The sequence below is a fragment of the Sminthopsis crassicaudata genome, chromosome 4 (assembly GCF_048593235.1).
Source record: "Sminthopsis crassicaudata isolate SCR6 chromosome 4, ASM4859323v1, whole genome shotgun sequence".
Taxonomy (NCBI): domain Eukaryota; kingdom Metazoa; phylum Chordata; class Mammalia; order Dasyuromorphia; family Dasyuridae; genus Sminthopsis; species Sminthopsis crassicaudata.
The window spans coordinates 48,933,687-48,954,506 of record NC_133620.1 but is presented as its reverse complement, the minus strand read 5'-3'; the positions used below and the strand labels follow the sequence as shown (position 1 = coordinate 48,954,506).

Genomic DNA, 20,820 nt, shown 5'->3' with positions numbered 1-20,820 from the left:
AAATAATGAGTCCCTTCTAGTAACTACTATCTTTGAGTTCAATCATCACATCATTGTGTTCTATTATTTCTATGTGCTATATGCCTAATCTGTTCTACCAATGACTTCTCTGTTACTTAGTAGGTGGATTCTGTCAATTCAGTCATCAGATCACAAGTCAAGTGACTTATTTTTTTTTTTTTTTTTTACAAATTTTACACATGAAACCTCATTTTAAAAACCACATACCAGTACCAAAATATTTGGACAATATAGAAGTTTTTACACACACACATACATGCACACAAATACATGTTCTTAATGCGCACACATGCTTTACATAGTTAAAAATATGTTGGTTCCCACTTAATTTATTCTTCTTAGATACATTTGGCACATTTTGCATCCATGATCAAGAAAGAGAATATGAGGAGACTGACCACATGAAGAAATGTATATTTTTCAGACAATTTTCAGATGATGAAATTGAAACTATTTCTACTCATATGAAAGGGTGTTCCAAATAATTATTGATCAGAGAAAAGCAAACTAAGACAACTCTGAGATACCACTACACACCTGTCAGATTGGCTAAGATGACAGGAAAAGATAGTGACGAATGTTGGAGGGGATGCGGGAAAACTGGGATGCTGGTGGAGTGGTGAATGGATCTAGCCATTCTGAAGAGCAATTTGGAATTATGCTCAAAAAGTTATCAAACTGCGCATACCCTTTGATCCAGCAGTGTTACTACTGGACTTATATCCCAAAGAGATATTAAAAAAGGGAAAAGGACCTGTATGTACCAAAATGTTCATGACAGCCCTTTTTGTAGTGGCTAGAAACTGGAAAATGAATGGATGCCCATCAATTGGAGAATGGTTGGGTAAATTGTTGTATATGAATGTTATGGAATATTATTGTTCTGTAAGAAATGACCAGCAGGATGAATACAGAGAAGTTGGAGAGACTTACATGAACTGATGCTTCAACAATAATACTGTATGAGGATGTATTCTGATGGAAGTGTATATCTTTGACAAAGAGAAGATCTAATTCAGTTCCAATTGATCAATGATGGACAGAATCAGCTACACCCAGAGAAGGAACACTGGGAAATGAATGTGGACTACTTGCATATTTGTTTTTCTTCCCAGGTTATTTTTACCTTCTGAATCCAATTTTTCTTGTGCAACAAGAGAACTGTACAGATCTGCACACATATATTGTATAGGAGATACTTTAACATGTTTAACATGTATAAGACTGCCTGCCATGTAGGGGAGGGGGTGGAGGGAGGGAAGGGAAAAGTTAGAACAGAAGAGAATGCAAGTAACAATGCTGGAAAAATTACCCATGCATATGTTCTGTCAATAAAAAGCTACAATTAAAAAAAAAAAAAAAGTACCAGACAGAACACACACACACAAAAAAAGAAATGTATGTTCTCGTGCCAGTTCCAATGAAAAGATTCTAACATTATGGCTGCCTACAAATTCAAAAATTTGTGACAAATAGTAATGAACAAAGGCATCAGATGTAAGGAAGTTTCTTTTCAAGTCAATCATTGAAATCAGTTTTTAAAAAAGTTTATGTTTTTCTTGCTTGTGATCCAGGAAGGGACAACGTTTTCATTTCATCCACTCTATTCTTATGTATCTGAAAAGCAGGGGTCATCCACCGACCACAGGAACACTGCTCACCATACCAGTTGAAAGAACCCAACTTGGCATTGCACTTTGGGCAAAGGAGCTAAAAATAAAACACAGAAGAGTTAATTTTATAGATCAAACCCACTGACAAAGATGAACCTGCATTTAAAACTACAGGCAATAATCCAATACCGAGAAACAAAAGTCACGATGAAAACAAACACAGGGAAACAAACATAGAAAAGTAAACCAGAATTCAGGTAGACTGCCAATGAGATTGTGTAAATCATTTATCTTCACCTCAGTTCCTCTATCTATAAATCAACCTAACTCTGTCAGATATTTGTGAAGCATTTTGAGACCAGACATGACCAAAAAAAGTAGTAATACTTGGCACAGATGTAGCACTTTTAGAAAAGTACTATTTAAAGAATATAAATATTTATTGTGAGCAATTTTTAAATTCTTACCTACAGACTTCTCTCTGATAGAAAACAGGTATGATTCCTATTCTGCAAATTTGTTCTTACTTTTCTTTAATCTAGAATCTCAAAAAAATAATCATTCTCTTAAAAAAAATTAAATAATATCATGACATAAGAGTAAATTTAGTTAAAGAGATCTAATTGCTAAAGAAAACATGAAATTTAGCAAAACAAAAAAGATTTCACAGAAAACATGGTCAGGTCAATAGTCAAAAAAAAAAAAAAAAAAAAAGTCAAAAAAAGTGAGTATCAAGTACCAAAAAATTAAGGAAAACTTTAACTGACTTCTAAAATCCAAGTAAAAGAACTCCCAAATACTTAAAACTCATTTCCTCTAAGAAGATATTCCTCATTAATTGTACCAGTTTAAGGAATTCAAATTTTGCTGACTATGTTAAAATTTAAAAGCAATTAGGAAATATTATAACAATTTATGCTACAAATGTCCAGTTTTTCCTTTGTTTCAAAGACCAGGATTTCATGAAACACAGGACCTAGTCAGCCTTGAAACCAGAAAACCTAGTTTCAAGTACTGTTTCTTTCACTCTTGGCTATGTGAACTCAGGCAAATCACTTAACTTTCCAAATTTCTCAGAAACTAAGACTTTAAGCAGCAGAGTGACAATCTGCATTGGTAGAACGTCCCTTTGAGTTCTCTATACCAATGAAATCCCAAGTCTAGGTTTCATGTGCAGAAAAATTCATCCCCTGGTGGTCAGTCTATTGGGAATTATTCTCTCCGTATTTAGGTAAGCCAGTCCCTGGAAAGCAGCCACAAAGTACCCTTTACGTGATTGTCACACATTGTATGTCTGTAGTAGACCCTTTAGAAATCCAGAGTTAGATGCATGCCATGATGAAAGGCATAAACATAAATGGATTACCAATCAACAATGGAGTACAAGAAGTAGGGGTAAAAGATATCATCAAAAAAGTCTGTATACAACTAGAAGAGATAGGCCAATCTTGTATCAAAAGAAAAAGAAAAAAGGTATCCTATCCCTGTGTTGCTTCCCTCCTCATCAAAACATCCAGAAGGTTCCCAGCATGCAGGGCAGACTCCCGTGGAGGATTTATAGATAACACCTTTATAAGATGAAAAGATATGGATGGGTTTTAAATTGCCTTCTTGGAAGGGAAAACCAAAATGGGGGAGATCAGAGATTTATTGGAGGACTGAAGCGTATGTGTATAAAAGACAAAGGGGTATATCTGTTTAAATTGCTTTTCCACTTTGTGATCAATGGAATAAAATGGAATGAATGGAAGAGTATTTAATAAATACTTACTATGTGTCAGCTAAGTGCTAGGGACAGAAATAGAAATGTGAGACTATCTGTTTTCCTAGAATGGGGACATATAGAAGAGGGTTTGGTGTTAGGGAAGATAGATCAGGTAGTAATTAGGATCCTTGAGAAGACCCCAATCAATGGCTCTGGGTTACCTCAGGCTCGGTTGGGTGTGAAGGAATCAGCATCAAGCCAAGATGGAGTGTCCAGTGGGAAGTGAACAATTAGAGCCAGAGTGAATGAAGTAGAAGGAGATGGTAATTTCGAGGTACTAAAGAAGGATGACATTGCACTGGAGAAGAATGACATTTTAAAAATTGTTACAGAAGAAAAATTAGAAAGTTTATATAAAGGAAATCTCTCTAAGTTGGAAGAAAACAAATTAAATGGAGATTATGTCTCCAATTTAATTTCATTGTGGGGTATTAACTAAAAAGATGACCATTTTTATTACTAAAAATGGCTAACATTCAGAAATTATGACATTCAATCAAAATAGTACCATGAAAGAGATAGTTATTTCTCTTATATTAATAACCAATTATTAACTGAGATCAAGACTTTCCATTTTCTATTTTCTCATTTAGAAATCAGCCCTTTGTAGATTATTCAGCTAGCATCTGAAGGATATTTCAGATAGATGAGATTATTCAAATCCTCAAGGAGCCTGCTTTTCTATCTCAAGTGAGACTCTACCCAACTCGAAGATCTTACAAACAGAATCCAGTCTAAATGAGGCCTTGCCCTTAGGAAAGAAATCTCTGTCTTAGATGCTTCCCATAGAATTTGGGGTGACCCAGCTAATGAAGAAGGAAAACTAACCAGTACGTGTTAGGATTCTTTTTTTTTTTTGGGGGGGGGGGCTGGAGTTAAGTGACTTGCCCAGGGTCACACAGCTAGGAAGTGTTAAGTGTCTGATACCAGATTTGAACTCTGGTCCTCCTGAATTCAAGGCTGGTGCTCCATCCACTGTGCCACCTAGCTGCCCCTGAGTGTTAGGATTCTTACAAGGTGCTACATAAGTGGAATTGAGGAAACAGTGGTTAAATCTAATTTAGCAGTGATTTAATCCTACAACAAATAATGGTTTCCTAGTGATATAATAATTGGTGTATACTCAGTGTGGACCATATAAGGAGGAACTGTCAGGGCCAGGAAGGACAAGCACACTAGAAGCTTTTCAAGGCTGATACAGATTTATTACATCTTCCACCTTTGTTGTGGCTGGAGGCTGACGTACAAACCTTTGAATTCAGAGACATTCAGAGGAAGCTAGAAGCAGAAGATGACAGAGGCAAAGGACTAAGCGGCAGGAGCTCTCCGAACCAAGGGGAGAGAGAGACCTCTATTAAAGCTAACCAGGCCCCAGGAAAAGAGACTTTGAAGGAGACAATAAAGGATTTGGACTTTAATCTCTGGCTGCATTTGAGGTGATTACTCTGAACTGAAACTAAGGTTGTTCCCAGAAGCCCCCCAAGAAACCTACTCCCTGAGAAGATTACATTTTAGAGAAGAATATTACAAGTGGTATCCAGGTAGAGATGGATTCTTTTGCCCAGATTGCTGGAAGTATTTGTGTCTCTTGATTTGGTCATGCTCTCTGCAGGAAGGGTGACAACCTTCTGCTATCTTCTCATTAATATATCCTCAATTAATATCCAATTAATAATATTAACATATCCTTACCCCTTTCCCAAATGATAGCCAATTAAAGTTGATTCCCATACTCAGGAACACATCCTTTTCCAAAGGTTTTTTAAGCATTCAGAGGCCCCCAAGATTTTCCTTGTTTTGCAAGAGAAAGTCAACTGACTATTCTTTTATTAATTATTCAGTAGTTATAATTAATAAAGTATTAGGTAGAAATTATATCTCTTGAACTTTTAATTCATCACACTAAGTTAATGGTAAGAATCAAGGTCCTATTCATTAGTTTCTAGGAGATAAAACCTGAAGTGAACTAATAGTAAATTTTTATCAATTTTTAAAGTCTGTTTTAATATATATCTTATTCATTTGACATTAGATTTTTATTGGTTCAGAAATAGTTTATCTCTGCAAACCTTAAAAACTTATAAACTATAATGATTTATAGTCTTTCTTATACTTGTTCTCTGAACCTAAATACTACTTTCCCAAAGTTACCAGACTTCTCAGTCACTGAAATAAATTTTGTTGCTGTGGTTTAGTCATTCTTCAATCATGTCCGATTCTTCATAACCCATTTTGGAATTTTCATGGCAGATATACTGGAGTAGTTTGCCAGATCATTTGGCATATGTAGAATCTTCGGCAAACAAGGTTAGTGATTTGTCCAGGATTAACTGCTCAGATCAAATCTGAGGTCAGATTTGAACTCAGAGAGACGAATCTTCTGGACTCCAAATTTGGCACTCTATCTACTGCACTACCTAAATACCTGACACTAAAGAGGAATTTAAAAGATCTAGTTCAAAATTCTCAATCTTAGGGGGCAGCTAGGTGGCAGCTAGGTGGCACAGTGAATAGAGCATCAGCCCTGAATTCAGGACAACCCGAGTTCAAATCTGGTCTCAGACACTTAATACTTCCTCGATGTGTGACCCAGGGCAAGTCACTTAATCCCAGCCTTAGGAAACAAAACAAACAAACAAACAAATAAAATTCTCAATCTTCAAAAAGAGAAAGTAGTAAATGAGGATAAAGAAATCACACTATCTTACTCTGACATCTAATGAGCACTTATAAATATATTTTAAATATATACATTAATATATAAATATATTACTCTATCAGCAAATATCTGAGTGTCTACAGCACTGTGGAAAAAAAACAGAAAAAATGTTACTTCTGTCATCAAAGAGTTTTTAACTAATTGGAGAGTCAAGACATCAATAACAAAATGTAAAATTAAGTGAGATGTATGTGTGTATAAATACACTCATATACATACACACAAACACATATATGGCAGACAGTAGGTACCATCAGATTTTGGAGGGACAAAGATTATTAGGGATTGAAGTAATTAAGGAAGAGTTTCATGGAGATATATTCATACATATTATATATATCAAAACTTTTGTTCCTGCATAAAATAAGGAGACAGGATTTCATTATTCTGTAATAGCTATACAACAGTTTCTTGATAAACTATTAATAGATTTTTATGAAGAGGCAGCATTTGAGCTGGGCTTTGATGAAAGTATACATGGTCAGAGGTGGAGAGAAAAAGAGGTTTGTGATTTATTATTATGATATGACATATTATATATACTATGTAGGAGGACCATAATAGGATATATTATTGGCAAATGGGATAGGACAGGACATGTATTAAAGAAATAGTAACATCATGAGAATTGTGAAAAACGAAAATAAATTACAGTTGGTATAAAACTGCATTACTAAAATTGAATTTCTACTCACCTGTCCATCCATCACACCCAACAATGCAGATTCCATCCATTGAACAGGTTCAATAAAATAAGAAGTACATTTAGCTTCATTCCCTGTGTTAATTATTAAAGGTGTCATTTTCTTATGAGCAAAGGCTGCTGGTCCACTTCCTTCACTATGATCCAAAATACTAGAACTTCGAAATAAGGAACGCCTGCAATTCCCAAACCACACAGAACATTATCAACCATAAAAAAGACTTTTAAAAATCCATGGGACATGTAATGTGGAATGCTTTTTTGTTTATTCAACAAATATTTCTTGAGAATCTAACTAAAAGCATTGTACTTGCAACTGCAGGGAACATAAAGAAGAAGAATAAATACCTATCCTCATGGAGCTTATAGTTAGAAGAGTAAAGAAGACATAACTGTAAAAATAGATAGAATATGAATGTATAGCGAGAAAGGTACTGTCAAAATGACATAGAAATTCAAAAGAGGAAGAGATTTCATCATGTTGATAAGACCAGGAAAGGCAGCAGATCATGTCATAGTCAGCTTTTGAGCTGGGCCTTGATGGAAGTGTCAGAGTTAGAGGAAAAAAGAAGCTTCTGACTTCTTATTATAATACACTGTTATTTATAATTATTATAATTCATATTAATAGTTATTTCTAGAATCACCAAAACCAGATCAAATGTACCTCTTCTGTAATATACTGTCTTTCCTGATCTTATCAACTTGAAGAAATCTTTTCTTATTCTGAATTTCTATGTCATTTTGTCAGAACCTTTCTTGTTATTTTTATATCCTACATAATTTTACAATTATATATTAATAATTGTCAATGTTGTTGTTGGTGATGATGAGAAGCTAAAGGTTCACAAAGCCCTTTCCAAAAATTAACTTATTTGATCCTCACAATAACCCTCTAAGGTAAGTGCTGTTATTATTCTGTTTTTACACATGGCGATTAAGTGATTTGTCCTTGGTTACACAGCTAGTAAGTATTTGAGGTCAGATTAGAATTCAGTTTCCTGACTCCCCACATAGAACTTTATCTACTGTACTTGGTTACCTAGGTAAGAAGGGCATTTTAGGCCATGTAGAGAAAATGTGAGAAAAGATATGGAGGAGAGAAAGCATAGAGCATCTCTGGGGAATAGTCCAGTAAGGTAAAATGATGAATAATAAGGTGAAGTAGTAAAATAGAACTTTGAATATTAAGCAAAGGAGCATGGGCTCTCAAGGAGATCTCTATCACTCCACACAAATTTGAGACAGGGCCATTACTATTATCTAAAATTATTTTCATGTCTTTGTGATTCACATTCCTCTTTAAGTCTAATTTAAATCTAAGACCTGAATTAGAAATTATCTTTTATTCATTAGCACTGTCATTTTTCTAAATCCAATAAACTAATAAAAAGGGTTATAAACTTCAAACATTTTTCTGTATGTAACCAATTTGAAACATCTACAATTTGGAAAATACTTTACCTGCACTTCCTACATTTGTAGAGGTTCTCATTTTTCAAATCTTGGGAAATAAGAGTTGGATCGACAGCAAAAACTTCCTGTGGCAAATGCTGTAATTCTGCAAAAAACAATTATAATACAGTCAATTGTGAATATATAAGCTCTTTGCATACTCAGATAATACTCTTTTAATGTAAGGAGAAGAAATGACAGCCTTAGACATTAAAAATATTCTTCTTAGGCAGAGAATCCACACTTACCAGGATATTTCTCAGTAACTTTCTGTAAACGATACTGCTTATAAATTGCACTGGAGGTGTCTACTTCACAACCCATTGTTTGATAAAGCTTTAGCTGCCACTCAAAGCCCTCGTTCATTCTGTAATAACCAACAAAAAATAAAGTTCAATTTTTCTTTCAAGTAGGATATGCAGCCTTTCTTATAGAAACAGAAAAAAAAACCCAAAATAGTGAACATACTTAGCCTCTGGCTTGATGGACTGCAGGCTACCATAGGCATCTTCAAAAGTAAGCTGCTCAGTCTTCATTAAGTAAGCAGTCATGACAGCAACACTTCGACTGATACCTGCATGGCTGAAAAGAGTCTTTTGCAATTAAACTATCAATGACAGAGGGAAATAACATTTCTTTTGTTAATTATTGGCAAAATTCGACTTCATTTTTATCTGACTGCAATTCAAGCAAACGTTATGCTCCTAATATCCAACTAATACATACATACACATACACAGACACACACACACATACATACATACACACACACACACACACACACACACACACACACAAAATAAATAAATAAGCCCATTTAATTTAAAAAGCCCATGCCTCTGTATTTCCCAAAATGACAGCATAATCAAAGTAACTCCAATTCCATGCAAAAATAAAATTGCCAGTATTAAGGGCTATTAAAGGTCCCCTGAATTTGTCTTTTTGAATTGCCATACTGTCCACAAACATTAAGTGGGAGGGAGGGGGGGCTTGAATATGTCAAGGAGAAAGCTGACATAGTTTGTTGTTGCAACTCAACCTGGATTTCCTGTGTGCCCTTGGGAGGCAATTTAAGTGCCAGCCAGTCTGTGTAAAGCTGGGATAACACTTTTGCCATTTGGGTCCTTTGCAGATAAGTGGACCCTCTTCCTATCTTTCTAGTGTAATCGTTCCCAGGAGAAAAGTGGCTTTTGCCATTGCTTTGGTCCTTCCCTTCTGGAGAGATTCTATTCTTTTCCTATTTTTACTGCACCTTTTCCCTCTTCTGTCACGTCCTTTTGGATAGAAACGTATTTTCTCTTGTTCCTTTTGCTGTAGTCATAACTATGCAATCTTTTTTAAGTATTATGAACTCTTTGGATTCCATATGCAAATTCATTTCTCTTGTAATAAATCTGGTTTTCACATAGGTCTGATGACATTTGGGATAGTCTATTGACACCAGTATTGGGTAAATTAATCTCATTGTAAGGTACAAATTTCCACTCTGTTCTCTCAATAATTTGAGATGTTGAAATGTATAAGTTCTACATACTGCAAAGGGTTTTTGTATGAACTAGATGAGATAATGCATATAAGGCATTTTGCAAATATGGGTTATTATGATGTCAAAATGTAAAAGTCCAATTTCTAGTGAAACCAAATCTGATTCTTCTTTCAGACAGTGTGTTGCAGTGGAAAGACCACTGATTCTGATGTCAGAAGGTCTAAGTTCAAACACTGCCTTGACAATTTGGGGGAAATACTAATTATCTTGGGCAAATTATTGCATCTCTCCAAGCCTCCACTTTCCCATCTGTAAAAAAAAAGACAAGAGTTGAAGATGAACCCCAAGGTACCCTGAAGTTCTAGATCTCTAATTCTATGATATGATACTAATTTGGAAGATCTATGCCTACCTGTATAAGACAACAAGGCGTAAGGGAAAGTCATGGGAGGAGAAAATTGGGATGAGAAATGAGTATGGGTGGCTCATTAGGAAGCAACTGCAGCAGAACAAGTAAAAGATGACAAGGGCCAGGTGGCTGTTCCAGAAGGAAGAAAAGGTGACAAACAGGAACATTTGGAAGCAGAGTGTCCAGGATTCAGCTGTGTCAGAATTAAAGGAAGGGAAGAGCTGAGGGTAGCACAGTATTCAAAGCCAATGACTGGCAGAATGGTGCTGTTCTTTAGAAAAATAAGAAATTCAGAAGAGGGGCATAGTTAGGGGAAAGATAACAAATTCTATTCTGGTCATATTGAGATTGAGGTGACTGTTAGATACAGTTGAGAATGAGCTGTTGATGAAATGGGACTTGAGCTCAGAAAAAGATGGTACAGCAGGCGGGATAGATAGGCTGGGAGTTACCTGGTGACATAAACAAGACTGAGTGCTGAGCAAAGAGAGAACTTCCAGGAAACCTCAGAGGCACTTGTAGTTATAGGGCACAATAAAGATGATCCTGAAAAGGAAACTGAGATGCAGCAGCAGAGATAAAAGAACCAAGAGAAAGAAGAGTGGAGAAAACCTGGAGAGCAGAGACTACCAAGTAATACACTGCTGTAAAAATTTATCCTAATCGTGCCCAAAGGGCTGTCAAAATTGTACATGTACATACCCTTTGATCCAGCAGTGTTACTATTGGGCTTGTATCCCAAAGAGATAATGAAGGAGGAAAATGAACCCACATGTGCAAAAATGTTTGTGGCAGTCCGTTTTATAGTAGCAAGAAACTGGAAACTGAGTGAACGCCCATCAGCTGGAGAATGGCTGAATAAGTTATAGTATATGAATGTTATGAAGTATTATTGTTCTATAAGAAATGATCAGCAGGATGATTTCAGAGAGACCTGAAGAGACTTACATGAACCGATGCTAAGTGAAGTGAGCAGAACCAGGAGATCACTGTACATAGCAACAAAATTATATGATGATCAATTCTGATGAACATGGCTCTTCTCAACAATGAGAGGATTCAAACCAGTTCTAATGATCTTGTGATGAAAAGAGCCATTTGCACCCAGAGAAAGGACTGTTTGGCCCTGAGTGTGAACCACAACATGGTATTTTCACTTTTTTGTTATTGTTTGCTTGCACTTTGCTTTTTTTCTCATTTTTTTCTTTTGATCTGATATTTCTAATGCAGTATGATAATTGTGGAAATATGTAGGGATTGCATATGTTTAACACATATTGAATTACTTGCCATCTAGGGGAGAGGAGAGAAGGAAGAGTTTGGCACATAAGGTTTTGCAGGGGTGAATGTTGAAAATTATCCATGTAAATGTTTTGAAAATCAAAAGCTTTAATTAAAAAAAAAAATGTATTCAAGTTAGTCTTCTTGCTTTAAAAGTGAGTCTTCACTTAGTAAGTGATATTCCAAAAGTGCAGTTTTGACTCTTACTCAATAAATTCCAGGGGCTCCTAAGTATTCCTGGGATCAAACACAAAACCCTCTGTTTGGCTGTGAAGTCCTGCGGAATTTGAATCCTTCCTATCTTTCCAAAATTTTGACATTATTTCCTCCCACATACTCTACAATCTAACAATACACTGCCTTTCTGCTGTTTCTCATATAAGGCATTCCATTTCCTGGCTGCAGGCATTTTATTTTCACTGGCTGTCCATCACTCCCAGAATGCTTTTCCTCCTCACCATCATTTCCTGGCTTTCTTCATGACTTAACTCAAATCCTACTTTCTGCAAGAGGCTTTTCCCCTTTTTTTGTATTCCTAGAGCTTAATGCAGTGAGTAGCATATAAAAAGCACTTAACAAAACTTTCTGATTAATATTAGATGGAGATCCATATCCAATTCCTTCTACCATATTACACTGATTGTTACCACTTAATGTCAGAATCTTTTTCTTTTTTTTCTAATTTTTAGTAATAGCTTTTTATTTTCAAAATACATGCAAAATTAATTTTTAACATTCATCCTTGCAAAACCTTGTATTCCAAATTTTTCTCCCTCTTTTTCCCCCCGCCCTTCTCACCAGACAGCAAGTAATCCTTAAACATGTCCAGTCCTTCTAAATATATTTCCATACTTATCATGCTGCACAAGAAAAATCAGATCAAAAAGGAAAAATGAGAAAGAAAAAGGCAAACAAATAACAAAAAAAGGTGAAAAGACTATGTTGTGCTCCACATTCAGTCCCCATAGTTATCTCTCTGGATGCAGATGGCTCTTTCCATCCCAAGTCTATCACAGCTGATCATCACACAATCTTGTAGTTGCTGTGTACAATGTTCTCTTTAAATTTCAAAATTTGCTTGACATATATAGTCTTCATTCTGCTAAATCACAGAATTATAGAACAAAGAAGTGACACTTGAAAGGGACCCTAAAGCTTGTTTTACAAATGAGGACTCTATGGCTCCAGGTGTTTAATGGTTTCTACCAAGTTCACTTGTTGTTATGAGTCCTTTATTCTCCAAAAGGACCGGGATGACTTGGGGGAAGGCAATTCCATGATTTGCAAGTGACTTGGATTTAAGTGAGGGAGGGCTGTATAAATAAGCCAGCTTCACACCTTTGGAGCCCGTCTTGATCGCAGTGGGAGCCTTTTTAAACTAGTTTTGTTTTTTGTTTTTTTTTTTCTGAAGCAATTGGGGTTTAAGTGACTTGCCCAGCTAGGAAAATTTGAACTGAGGTTCTCCTGACTTCAGGGCTGGTGTAAGCTAAAGTCTTTAACAGGGCCCAACCAGTGAGTAAGATTAGGTAAGAAATGAGGCAAAGAATGGCCTCTTTTACCTAGCCCCCCCCAAAAAAAAAATCAATCTGGGAAGGAAAGATGCTCAGGATTTCTGCAACAAGTTCACCTAAACACTCCCCGAATATCTATTGCCAATGGCATGCAATCATGACAGAGGAAGACTATTGCATTTGCTTGGCCAAAAAGGCATCTAGAAAGCAGAAACATTGATGTGCCTCTGCTTACCTAAAGTCAAAAGCTCTCCTAGACATGTCATTATTAAGTTCCAGGTGTTACTTATTATACAACACCCCAATCTGAGGGACCTTGAAATGACTACGCAAAATAGTCTCCCCATGGAGTTTCAGTATTCCCTGCCAAGCTCACTTGGGGGCGGGGTGGCTACGCCCCCACCCGTGAGTTATTGATACTTTGTTACAAATTATAAACAAATGTTAGTTCATTCTGTTCACAATGTAGCTGAATCGCTGTATTAAAGCATGTGCTTATAATATATCTATTATGATGCTACAGATTGTCAGGGAAAGTTGAGGTGGAGTAGGGAAAACGTGGCTCAGGAACCTCAGCCAGGGCGCTGTGAGCATCAGTGACTGGTCAGCATGGTGGGTCAATCGCATCTGACCCTTCGTGACCCCATTTAGAAAGTTCTCGACAGAGACGCTAGATCAATTTGCCATTTCCTTCTCCAGCTCATTTTACAGATGAGGAAACTGAGGTAGGCAGGGCGCAGGGACTTGTCCACTGCCATTTGCCCTGGATTCCGGGTTTAATCATCTAGCTCAAGACAGGGACGAGGCTGGGGCATGTTAGCAGTTCCCCTCAAGTTCGCTTCTATTTAGAACACTTCCCACACCCTCAGGAGCTGCAAAAGGACCACCCTGGGCCCGGCTTCCACCCTGTGCACGGCTTCCACCCGCACAGCGGCAGCCTCCCTTCCCAAGAGCTCCCGCTCCAGGGGGCGGGACGACCCCACGCCGCCGCCACCACCCCGCGCACGCTCACCAATGCACGAGCACGGCGGCGCCGTCGGCGCGCGCCCGGCCGATGAAGGCGACGCAGCGGTCCAGCTGACTGAGCAGGTCCGTCTCGGGTTCGTCCCGCGCCGATATAAACAGAGTCTGTAGGCCCTCAGTGTCGCCAGCCGGTTCCTCGGTGTCCACCGTCAGCACGGCCGTGACGCCTGCCTCTCTTAGCCGGCTCCGCTCGTTGGCAGCCGCCCCGCCTAGATAGAGGCCCGGCCGCACCTCTAGCAGCTCGGGCGCCGCCATGGCTCGGCACGCCGCCGTTGCTCGGGGTTTCCAACATGGCGGCGCCCAGTAGCCTAACAGGACGACCTACTTACCATCGAGGCGCGCAGCGGGAAGTTTGGCTAGAATGCCGCTTCCGGCCGCAAGGAGGCGCATCCTGGAGTTTGGGAGGATTCAGCTGTTGGCTGCTCCACTCCGATTAGTTTCCATTCCTTTCTATAGATATTTGTAGACTACATTAATACCCGTTCAAAACCCAGGAAATGCTAAATCAAGGCCATTTGATTCAGCTCCACCCTCCTCACCCTCCCCATACTCATCCATTCTTCCCTAATCAAGCTGTTTTGCTCTGCCCAAGTGTCATAATGAATTTTTTAAATTGCAATTGAACAGAGTTCCATTTAAATCCCCATCCGTCTCTTTAACCACCGCCCTCATTTATTCCTCACTGACACTTTTATTATCTTCATAATTCTTGGGACTGTGATTTCTCATGAAGTGAATTCCTATGTAGAATTTTGGGTCATGATAACCTTCACTTGCTCCATCCATTCCCTGTAAAGTTGCCTTCCATCTTAACTTTTTGGGGATAAATTGAAGATGGTCTCTGAAATTTGATTATCACTGAGTAGATTATCAGTCAGCAATGAACTGAGAAGTACAGAGATAGTAGTTTCCTCAGGCTAAGGAGTGGTCAGAATCCGATAGATTGGAAATAGGAGTTTCCTGAGGCAGACTCCCAAACCAAAAATTTTAAGGTTTCCTATTATATTACTGTGTGGTACAGAAATGGTGAGGGGTCACCATTTAATAAAAAAGCTGGAGAGAGCTCTAGAGAAAAGCAAAGTTTATTGTACATTCTTGCAAGAAGGGCGTCCCACTCCTCCAGCGCCTCCTGTGGGCAGGACAGCACCTTTAATCCCTAACGCAAAACACCCTCTCCCACCACTGACCCTCATCCTCATTGGCTGAGAGTCTTACATTCTAAATGGAGATCTACCCACGAAATTGAACTTGACCAATAAGTACATAGTTGCCCATATTTGGCTAAAATAGGGAGGGGATATCATGAGAGGGGAACTCAATTATGCCCTTGACTGGATGTTCACAGTCCTTCAGGCCTACTCAAATACTGAAGTAGATGAAGCTTTACTCGATTTTCACAACTGTCTTGAAAGATCTCACCCCATCTCATTCATTGCTAAGTCTACTGTTCTTTCTACACCATCTCCCTTGGGGTGATCTGTACGTTTATATTCAGCCTTGGTCTTTTTCCTGAGTTCCAATCCTACAAGACCAATGGCTTTTGGACATTTTGAAGCATCTCGAAGCTAATATGACCAAAACAGAATTCATTTTCTTCTATTCTTTGTCATCTTCTACCTTATTCCCCAGCTTTCTTATCATTGTCCAGGGCATAATCCTCCTTCTAATTATTCAAATTTGTAATCTGTTATAGTTGATTTCTTTTTTACATTCACTCCACATGTCTGTTATCAAGCCTTTTTTTCCTTTACAGCATCATATATTTAAAAATGTGTATATATATGTATACATAACTTAAATATGTGTAGATGTACACAAATGCAACCAAGGAATGAGCATGACTCATATATCCTGGCATAGGCCCTCATCACCTCTGTACTGGACTATTATAGTAGCTGAATGGGACTAATTGGATGAAGGATTTCTCAGTATTGAGTCACATGATCCCTGTCCCAGACCTGGGACCCCGGAGAAGTCATTTGACCTCTGAAGGGATGAACTTTGAATGCTGAAATACAGGAAACTTCAGGAAGTGACACGAACTGTGGGAGACAGCTAGCATTGGTGACCATTGGTCAAGGATGGTTACATCCTTTTAGTCTATCCAATGAGAAGGCTTGAATCTTTTGCTTTTAAACCCTGGACAAGCTGTTAGCTGGCCAGGTTCCAGGTGCACATGGCAAAGTTGGGATAGTTCCTAGGTGTGTCTGGGCCTCTCCCTGCAGGGATTAAATAAATGCTTTCTCTTTGTACCTGATGATGTCTCAGATTAGTTAATTGGGAAGGTTATCTTGCACCCCACCTGTCCCAACATAGCCTTCTAATTCGTATCTTTGCTTCACCTCTTCCCTACTACATTCTATTCTCCATTTATTTGCCAAAGTGATTTCCCCAGAGGTTGGGTTTGACTGATTTCTCCCAATGAAATAAACTCCAATGCTTCATTATGTACAGGATCAAATATAAAATCTGGCATTCAAAGCCTTCCCATCCTGAGTCCTTCTTTTTCAATATTATGCTTTGCTCCTTTCCACACATGCTATAATCTAGCTGCAATAGCTACTTGCTGTTCCTCACTTGATAGTCCATCTTCTAACTTTACATTTATACTGCATTCTTTCATGCTTGGAATGATATCCTTCATTGTTTTTCACTCCTCGCTTCCCTGATTTCCTTTGAGATGTAACTCAAATTCTACAGTCAGCAGGAAGATTTTTCTGATAACCCTTCAAACTAATGTCTTAATTCTTAGATTACCTTCTCTGTACTCTGTTTATATCTATATAGTTGTCTATTTCCTTATAATGTGAACCATTTGAAACCAGGGACAATATTTTTACTTTCTTTGTAACCTCATATCAGTATCTGTTATATAATAAATATATGAAATGTTTGGTAACAAATTGATTACCTATCTTTTTTTCTAAATTCTTTGAAAATATACCCAGAATCATACCACTACACACCTATCAGATTGGCTAGAATGACAAGGAAAAATAATACGCAATGTTGGAGGGGATGTGGGAAAACAGGGACACTGCTACATTGTTGGTGGAATTGTGAATACATCCAGCCATTCTGGAGAGCAATTTGAAACTATGCTCAAAAAGTTATCAGACTGTGCATACCCTTTGATCCAGCAGTGTTACTACTGGGCTTATATCCCAAAGAGATTTTAAAGAAGGGAAAGAGACCTGTATGTGCAAGAATGTTTGTGGCAGCCCTCTTTGTAGTGGCCAGAAACTAGAAACTGAGTGGATGCCCATCAATTTGAGAATGGCTGAATAAATTGTGGTATATGAATGTTATGGAATATTATTGTTCTGTAAGAAAAAACAGCAGGATGATTTCAGAAAGGCCTGGAGAGATTTACATGAACGGATGCTGAGTGAAATGAGCAGGGCGAGGAGATCATTATATACTTCAACAACAATACTATATGATTCTGATGGACATAGCCATCTTCAACAATGAGATAAGCCAAATCAGTTCCAATAGAGCAGTAATGAACTGAACCAGCTACACCCAGCAAAAGAACTCTGGGAAATGAGTGTGAACCACTTTATAGAATTCCCAATCCCTCTATTTTTGTCTTCCTGCATTTTTTATTTCCTTCACAGACTAATTGTACACTATTTCAAAGTCTTATTCTTTTTGTACAGTAAAATAGCTGTTTGGACATGTATACGTATATTGTATTTAATTTATACTTTAACATATTTAACATGTATTAGTCAACCTGCCATCTGGGGAAGAGGGTGGGGAAGAGGAGAAAAATTGGAACAAAAGGTTTAGCAATTGTCAATGCTGTAAAATTACCCATGCATATGTGTGGTAAATAAAAAGCTATAATAAAAAATTAAAAAAAAAAAAAAAAAAGGAAGAAAATACACTCAGAATCTAGGAAATATATTAGATGTTGCCAAGCAACTTGATTTCATGAAATCTAAGGTACCATGGAATCTTCTTTCTAAGGGTTAGTCATTTCCACTTGGGCAAACTAGAAATTAGTCAGAATCAGGGAGGGATATATTAAGATGGCAACATATTGAAGATGGCAACACTGAATCTGTCTAGGTATCTATTGATCTTTATTTAGATATGTATGTTTAAAATTTTTAACCACTAGATAATTGGGGATTTGATGTGTAGGAATTTTTTTTTTTCTATTAGCAAACAGTGATTCCATTCAATGCTTAATTATCTCAGGGCAACTACTCAGAAGGTTGAGGGGAATCTCAAGTACTTTAGGAAGATTTACCTACTATTCTCCAAGTTTATGGGGTCTGCCTTCCACCTTGAATTAGTACAGAGTTGTTAGAAGAAGAACTAGTTATAAAGGAGTCATTTGAGCATGGGCAGAACAATGGTTCTTGGGCAGTCATTAATGAAGAGGTTCCTATAGTGGATCATCATTGAATCTGAAATTCAAATTGCTGATGGAGTCTGGTTAAGGAGAACAAGAAAGTGTCTCTCTCCTGTATTTTTTCTCTTGAGGGCAAAGCCTGAACTTTCTGTTTTTTAATCATTCCTTTTCATTACCTGTTACCATTAACTCTTCTAGACTTGAAACCCAACTAAGGTTTAGAAGTTTGTTTCTTTTTTCATATTAATCACATTTATTTTTTTAAAAAATTATATTCTATTTTTATAATTACATGTAAAGAAATCTTAACATTCATTTAAAAAACATTTTTGAGTTCTAAATTTTCTCCCTCTTCTAATCTCGCCCCTTCCTAAAGTAGTAACAATTTGATATAGGTTTTATATGTACAATCATGTAAAACATTTCCATATTACTTATGTTGTGAAAAATAGATCATAAGAAAAAAAGACCCATGAGAAAAAATAAAAGTAAAAATAATATGCTTTGATCTGCATTCAAATTCCATCTGTTCTTTCTCAGGAGGTAGATAGCATTTTTACTCATGAACCTTATAAAATTGTCTAAGCATTGTATTATTAATAATAGCTAAGTCATTCATAGCTGATCCTTGTACAATGTTGCTATTACTGGTTTTTGTTAGGATTACTAAGTGAGAACTCAGGTTGTCTGGATAGTGACAAGGTGAGAATTCAGGTTTTCTGGACAATTACAAGGTGAGAACTCAGGTTGACTTGATAGAGGGGGCAAGCTCATTGGCTGGGGTGGTTCTTCCCAGAAGCCCTTGCATTTCCCACGCCCATTCTCTGGGAGGATAAAAGAGACAGCACTGGGCCCAGAGAACAGATCGGCCTGGAGAAGGATAAGAGCTGGAGGAGATCAGAGCCAGGATTCAAGAGAAAGACTCTGCATGCATCAGGCTTGACGGGGCTCTCTGCAGGAAGGGAAGTCACTTCTAAGGACAAGAGTTAACAGCAACTACCTGGAGACAACGGTTCACTACAGGAAGAAGAATCTGTCTGAGAGATTTGAGTAGACACAGCAGATCTCTTCCCAGAGAGCGATCCAGCAGCTTCTAGAGACGACAGCTCGCTACAGGTTTTGCTCATTCACTTTGCATCAATGTTCATGTAAATCTTTACAGGCTTTTCTGAAATTTACCTGCTCATTTTTTATAGCACAAAAATACTCCATTACATTCATATAACATAACTTGTTTTCATGCTTTTCCCAATTGATGGACACCCCCTCAATTTCTAATTCTTTGCCACCACAAAAAGAGCTGCTATAAATATTTTTGTACAAGTAGGTCCTTTTCCCTTTTTAATAAAATGCCTTTGGAATACAGAGTTTGGAATACAGAAGTACCAAAAGTATTGCTAGATCAAAAGGTATGTCGTTTGATTACCCTTTGGGCATAGTTCCAAATTATCTCCAGCATGGTTAGACCAACTTACAAATCTACCAGCAGTGCATTAGTGTTCCAATTTTCCCACATCCCTGCTAATATTTTCCTTGTCTATCGTATTAGCTAATCTGATAGGTGTGAGCTAGTACCTCAGAATTGTTTTAATTTGTTTCTCTAATCCAGTGTTTCCCAAACTTTTGACAGATGTGTACCCCTTCTATAATTTTCGTATTATGCTATAAGAAATGATAAGCAGGATGATTTCAGAAAAACCTAGAAAGACTTAAATGAACTGATGAAAAGTAAAATGAGCAGAACCAGAAAACATTGTACATAGTAACATCAACATTGTATCATTATCAGTTGTAAATGATATAGCTATTCTGCTCAATACAGTTATCTAAAACAATTCTGAAGGACTCATGATGGGGGGAAAAAATTCTACCTCCAGAGACAGAACTGATGGAGTCTGAATGTAGCCCAAAGCATACTTTTTTAAAAAGAAAACTTTATTTTTGTTGGGATTTTTGTTTTGCTTTTTGTTTTCCTTCACAATATAGTTAATATGGACATATGTTTTGTATGATTGCACATGTATAATCTATATTAAATTGCTTACCTTCTTAAAAAAGGAAGAAAGGAAGGAGAGAGAATTTGGAACTCAAAATTTTAAAAAATGAATATTAAAATTTTCTTACAAGTAATTGGAAAAAATACAATTTTTAAAAAAAGATTATTTTAAGAAGTCCTTTGTTTCTAGTTCTCATGTTAACATGTAAATAATTCACTGTATATTTGTGTATATTTGTGTGTGTATGTGTGGTCCTTTCAATTATGTAAATATATGTACCTTTCTATGTTCTTGTTGGTGCCCGAATTTCCATTTTCAAATGTCTATTCAGTTCTGTTTTGTTCCTTAAAAAAACAAAACAAAACAAAAAAACAGAAATGCTTGGAAATCCTCTATTCTATTAAAAAGAAATTTTTAAAAAATTTGGTTATTTCCCCACTCTAAAAAAATTCATCCCCTCCCCCCATTTGG

General features: G+C 37.2%; 1 protein-coding gene across 1 annotated transcript; it reads right to left on the bottom strand.

Moving 5' to 3' along the window:
* Positions 1-437: 437 nt before the first annotated feature.
* DUSP12 (dual specificity phosphatase 12) lies at positions 438-14,287 on the bottom strand. The gene is made up of 6 exons (XM_074266442.1): positions 13,976-14,287; positions 8,745-8,858; positions 8,525-8,643; positions 8,286-8,382; positions 6,814-6,997; positions 438-1,731 (listed from the first exon to the last, which is right to left on the bottom strand). Exons 1-6 carry the CDS (start codon positions 14,239-14,241, stop codon positions 1,570-1,572), a joined length of 942 nt encoding a protein of 313 aa, XP_074122543.1. The 5' UTR covers positions 14,242-14,287; the 3' UTR covers positions 438-1,569.
* Between the last annotated feature and the right edge of the window lie 6,533 nt (positions 14,288-20,820).

Excerpts from the sequence above, each read along its gene's own strand:
- DUSP12 (XM_074266442.1), bottom strand. The coding sequence starts at position 14,241 with ATGGCGGCGCCCGAGCTGCTAGAGGTGCGGCCGGGCCTCTATCTAGGC. Across the intron at positions 8,383-8,524 it reads AGTTACTGAGAAATATCCTG|AATTACAGCATTTGCCACAG; the intron begins GTAAGTGTGGAT and ends TGTTTTTTGCAG. Across the intron at positions 6,998-8,285 it reads TACAAATGTAGGAAGTGCAG|GCGTTCCTTATTTCGAAGTT; the intron begins GTAAAGTATTTT and ends TGGGAATTGCAG.